The sequence below is a fragment of the Sinocyclocheilus rhinocerous genome, unplaced genomic scaffold (assembly GCF_001515625.1).
Source record: "Sinocyclocheilus rhinocerous isolate Xijiao unplaced genomic scaffold, SAMN03320098_v1.1 scaffold1107, whole genome shotgun sequence".
Classification (NCBI taxonomy): Eukaryota; Metazoa; Chordata; class Actinopteri; order Cypriniformes; family Cyprinidae; genus Sinocyclocheilus; species Sinocyclocheilus rhinocerous.
The window spans coordinates 508,409-514,546 of record NW_015647084.1 but is presented as its reverse complement, the minus strand read 5'-3'; the positions used below and the strand labels follow the sequence as shown (position 1 = coordinate 514,546).

General features: G+C 35.7%; 1 protein-coding gene across 2 annotated transcripts in view; it reads right to left on the bottom strand.

Moving 5' to 3' along the window:
* The window catches only part of LOC107708740 (contactin-4-like), a 143,164-nt gene that overhangs the window by 83,368 nt on the left and 53,658 nt on the right, over positions 1–6,138 (bottom strand). For both annotated transcript variants that reach the window (XM_016513039.1, XM_016513040.1), the window contains one exon: positions 1,301–1,476. In XM_016513039.1, coding sequence (XP_016368525.1) covers positions 1,301–1,476 — 176 coding nt within the window. The remainder of the gene's footprint in view (positions 1–1,300; positions 1,477–6,138) is intronic.

Sequence of the window (6,138 nt, the reverse complement as noted above, 5' to 3'; positions counted from 1 at the left end):
ATAATTTAAAGAAGAAACCAATCCGATGTATAGTTGACATTTGAGGCTTAATTCTATAGAAAAGCACTAAAAGTTTTTCAGTTAAGTGTTTTCAGCTTGTTTATTTTCATATAAAAATACGGCATGCAGTTGCATCAAACAATAGTATAAAAATCATTCAATGTAAATTGTGATAATCGCAATTACAATTTCAAGGGAATAATCGACAATTATGATTTTTGTCATAATCGTGCAGCCCTATGACTGATAATAAAATATGTGATGCATTTAACAAAAGAGAAGAATTTCCTATTCATTAGCAATAGCCCCGTTTCTAAAATAGCATACTAGTGTAAGTGTACAGAAAAACTCAGTGTAAACTTGTTTTTTTTACATAGTATATGAAAAAGTATTCATTATAAAATGATCAAAAACATTTCAAACAGTACTGCCATTCTAATTCAAAGAAAAAAAAAAGGAGTGTGAAAAAGCGACAATCTACAAAAATTCTGAATTTGACTCATTTTGCCATTGCAAGGAAAAGTCCTATGCTGCATTACTGTCACTTATCACACTTATTACATTGCATGTTTAATGCAGTGGAATTCTGATATTGACTTGGAAATAAAACCTTTATTAGGCATTTCTTTAAATCCAAGTTTGAGTAAAGCTTATTTAACATTTGGCAATCCAATCCAGTCGAGAAAACCAAATGTAAAAAGTATGTATTACTATTATTCATTATATTTATTACTGATTAAAATAAAATATTAATTAAAATTAATTAAAACATAAATACATTCAAAAATGTAATAAAATAGTTTATTTCACACAGTGCAGTCAGCACATTATGCAGCATCATGTTTTCTGTGCATACAAAAAGTTTATATAATGTGTACAGTACATACTGCAGAATTTGCTATACGCTATTTGGGGGGCGTGTGGGGTTGAGCTTAAACTAATTAGCTGCAGCCATAGCTTTCAAAACAGCCATAACAAGCAGCGCAAGGCCTGCATGTGTTTTACGGAATCTCATTTTTTGATCTCATTATCAACCCATATAAATGATGACTGCATGACAGAATCTGGCCCCTGAACAACCTGTGCGTATGTGAGATACAGAGAGAGAGAGAAACAAGAACGAGAGAGGGTGCGAAAGCGACCAGGCTCTCCTCAGGGAAAACATTTCCATTTTGATCATGTTATCAGCGAGGAGAACAAGGGCCAGCGTACAGTGTGTGCCGTCAGGTCTGCAATGTCCTGTTTGTTTGGGCCTGATGTGTGCTGCTGTGGTTTGATCAGAGATCAGAATGTGACTTACAGGCAAAGGTTAGGCTGGCCTCCCTGCTGACAATAGTCCCGAAGGAGTTGGAAGCAAGGCACTGATAGGTCCCAGCGTCCTGTTCTTTATTGAGATGGTTGATGCGAAGGTTACCTCCAGAGAGGCTGTGATGGGAGCCGGGTTTAGGGTTGAGCAGACTGCCATTTAGCTTCCACCTACAACACAAAGAAGTTCACAGTTCAGAGATTTCAATATGAACTCATACACTTCTCATCACGACCTTCCATGACCTAACTGTCATAACAAAGCTTATGTTCTAAATGTATCCGCTTATTCTCAAAAAATAAGAGCATATATGATAACATATATGAAAGTCTGGGGATAAGATTTTTTAAAAAGAAATTAATACTTTTTTTTTCAGAAGGAACACATTAAATTTATCAAAAGTGCCAGTGAAGACATGTTATAAAAGCTTTCTATTTCAAATAAATGCTGTTCTTTTGAACTTTCTATTCATCAAATAATCCTAAAAAATGTTTTCCACAAAAATATTAAGCACAACTATTTTCATTGTTGATAATAATCATAATCATAATAATACAATCTCCTTAATTAGAATGATAAAATAATCATTTGACCGAAGAGTAATGGCTGCTGAAAATTCTGATTTTTCATCATAGGATTAAATTATATTTTAAAATATATTAAAATAGAAAACAGTAAATTGTAATATTATTTCACAATATTACTTTTTTAACTGTATTTTGATTAAATAAATGCAGCCTTGGTGAGCATAAGAAACTTCTTTCAAAAACGTTACAAAAATCTTACAAACCCCAGACTTTTGAACGGTATTGTACATTATCTTTTAGTACAAACAAGACAAAGCTAATAATTTAAAGCGTTCAAGCAAGCAATAAAAAAATCACTTTGAATACTGAGTTATACATTTATACAGTGATTTTAAAAACTATTTGGACAATTAAGCTACTCTTAAAAAGTGTCATTTATATTAAAAGACACATCACAAGCACTCTTTTAATCACATTTAGCAAAAATAATTTGTTTTCATTGAAAAAAACAAAAACAAAAAAACAAATACTGTTTGTTGATTCAATGATTCAAATGTAAAAAAAAGAAAAAAATCTTCTAAAAAAATATTGCAGATCTTCAGGGTTAGAAACATTGCAGTCAATGCCAACTAATAAAGTTTAATAGGAAAACACATAGCCGGAAGCAGGGTGGAATTGGTGTTACCATTATTGTTGTGCACAACTGGGGTGTCATCAGACCAGTGGGTACAAATCTGGGCTGTTAAAACAAAACCTCCAAGTGTGATCCCACATAAAGACAGCAAGCAAACTGCACTGAGTTACTGAGATCCACAATTATTAGACTCCAGAGTAAAGCACTTAGTACACTACACTAACTCCAAAGGGATTGTCCTTGCAATTAGTGCACTGTAAAGTGTTTTGCATAAAAAGTGTCTGCTAAATGAAAAGCAACCAGCTGTAGTCCTGATAAATTCAGAAGCCTGTTTTTTTTCCCCCATACCAAGATTAATGTTCAGAATGGCACGGCTTGTGACCATCCATCTTGTTGAACACAATGTCATACAGCATCAAATGTGAACTTTATCTGTCAAGTGTATGTTCCCGTTTAGTTCCTGTTTTCCTTATTTGGTCCATCCTGTTCTCGTTGTATGAATTTGGTTCCAGCTGTGTTTGTTTAATTAGTTAATTTGCTCCCAGGTGTGTCCCATTGGTGTCTGTGTATTTATAGTGAGTCCCGTTCTGAGTTTCTTTGTCCGGAATGGTTTATGTCCATTCCTTGTGCTACGTGTGACTCCCCGTGATATAAATAAAGTCCTTGGTTTTGTACTCCTGGTCTCCTCGCTCCGTGCTCCTCACAGTAGCGACCCGTGACATTATCATGGCAGAGCACCAATCAAAACTAATATTTGCAGTGAGCACCTCCATATTCTATAGCATGCAGTGTGATTTCTACAGGAATTTACTGAGATTACTGAAGGACAGAATTCATTTAAGTTATCATCGGGTTCTCCAACCCTTCAAGCAGCCTTATTAAAACAAACAAGCTGCCAAATCAATACAAAAACTCACATATAAAGCATATTTTGAAATATCGCTTCCATTCAGCTTTAACAGTTGTAATGGAATGATGACTTCATTCGTGAGGTTATATGCGTGTGTGTGTGTTATGAGAGACCTATGTAGGGCTGCACGAATAATCAAAATAAAACTGAAATCACAATATGGGTTTATGACTTATCCAGTCATAAAGGCTGCAATGTAATTGAAAACACCAGATGATTAGCTGCGCATCATTCAGTGTCTTTTTATTATAATTTTTTTTTCTTAAATACTTTTGATTTTACTTTCCAGCAAACCTCGAGTTTTTAAAATTTCATTTCAAATCACAATTTTTATATATAAAAAAACGGATTAGATTTTCACCCAAAATCATGCAGCCCAAGATCTGTTCTATAGGATAATCTTAACTAAGTTAATAATAACTTGTGATTATCTTTTAAACAGAAATATTTTTTAAAGAACCCATAAAATGTCGAACAGATTTTGCTACTGTAATGATAATCCACTGTAGGTGAGCGTAGTGATGAATCCAAGTGCAGATTTATTTAAACAAAGTGATCCAAACAAACGAAGACTTGACTTGAACAGACTAGACTCACCGACAGCAGGATAAATACATTCATACACGACCAAGCACAAAGGCAACATGATGGCTACTTACAGTAAACAATCAGGGTCACATGACGAAGAACCAACCAATGAGGAAACAAGACACATGACTAGGACAACCAATCAGAACATGACACACAGACAAGAGTACCACATGGCAGGATCACATGACAGGGTAGGAAAAACACAAGACAGGAACATGAAACAAGGCAAAATATAAAAATAAAAGACATGAAAACCTAAACCAGAAACAAAACCCAAAACAGACCTTACAGCTACCTGTGTTGGCATACCAAAAGGCCAATTTTTTAAAAGCCGATATCCATCACTACATCAGTTGACAGACTGCATACAACCCACTTTACGTCTGTAATGTGTTGGGACACATTTTTGAGAGAAACAGGATGTTCAGAGAAAAAAAAAAAGTAGGGTATACGAGTTGATTTTATCCATCAGTAATTGACTAGATCATGAAAAGTGGTCTCTAAATCAATAGAGATTTGGTGGAGAGGAGTTGAAATGTAAAGCTTGGTGACAGCAGCTCAAAATGAAGTTTTTAGACAGAAATTTTGAAGATTACTATTTTTCCTTTGGAATAACATGCACAGATGAATCATTCACAATAAGATCAAGAACCAATTTAGAAAGTACATGGGGTCAATTTTGATTTCAAACCATTTTTGCTTTGCTAGTCTGCGATATACGCAAAGTGCCTCTGCTTTGTGCCTGACAGGCTGATCAGATTACAGGTTCAATATGGTTAGGGTTAGCAGTAAGTTTAGGGTGCCTGTCAAGAACAAAGCAAGGCACCTTCAACCAATCTCAGCTGCAGTAGACATCATTTTACTGGGCAAAAGATCCCCGTGAACAAGATAATTCGTCAATATTTTCCTGGAAAAAGATGATATTAAATCTGCTATAACATCTACACGGCTCTGTGAAATACTTGATTCTGATTGGTCAGTTGCGACATTCCGAGGTATGTTGTCCCTTGATAACAACCGGTAAAAGCTGATAACACTAGGGTTGGGTATCGTTTTTTTTTTTTTCGATACTGGTGCCAAATTGATACTTTTAAAATGGTTCCGGTGCCTAAACGGTGCCTGAACCGATACTTATAAAAAAATAAAAAAATAAAAAATCCCCCCCAAAAATGATGGATTGGCCATTAGAATAGAAATAGAATAGAGAGTGCAAATGTTAGAGGGTCAAGTTTTTTAATAAAAAAAAACAAGCAGATAAAATTAGAAGTAGCATTAGAACAGAGAGTGCTAGAGTTAGAGGGTCAAATGAAGATGAAAGAGATGTGTTTTCAGCCGTTTCTTGAAAATATTAAGGACTCAGCTGCTTGGATTGAGCTGGGCAGGTCATTCCACCAGGAGGGAACAGTTAATGTAGAAGTCCATGAAAGTTTTATCATAGGTAGAATGCAAAATGTTTCAATACAAGCATTTCAGTCAAAGGTAATTTATGCAACATTTCAATCATTTAACCCACTTGGGAATATCAACCCATGGCAACAGTTTAAAAGTAGCCCAATTCTGTGGAAAAAACGCGGACTTGGCAACCCTGCATCCAACAAGAGCTACCGGAGTCAGCTTTGACTGATCACAGGTCGAGAATAAGGAGAGATGACTGACAAGACCATGCTGGAGTATTTGCTGCTCAACAGATTCTGAACTCATTTACAAATATCTGATCTTGTAAGATGTGCTCCCTATACACAGTGTGCGTGTGATCGCGAAATCGAAAGTGAAAGTAAACAGCGCAAACGCTCATTCAAAAATATGTAAATACACCGCATCCTGAGAGCGGCTCCCTGATACGCCAAAATTATATACAATATTAGAATGTTTAAAGGAGTGGACACGAAAATCGCGGGAGCGAAACACATGTTGCGGGAGCAGGCGGCAATGGCCAGAGATTCAGCGGGAGTGGGATTAAGAAAACAGCCGAATACCGGACATTTTTAGAAATTTTAGACAATTAAGAAATCCCGGCCGGACGCATTTTTGTAGGTCCAAAAAGAGGACATGCCCGGGGAAAAGAGGACGTATGGTCACCCTAATTTATAATCTATTGCTAATCGATGTATTCTTTTTAAAGTAGCATATGGAACATATTTTCTGCCTCATTCTGTGACAAGAAGCCTCA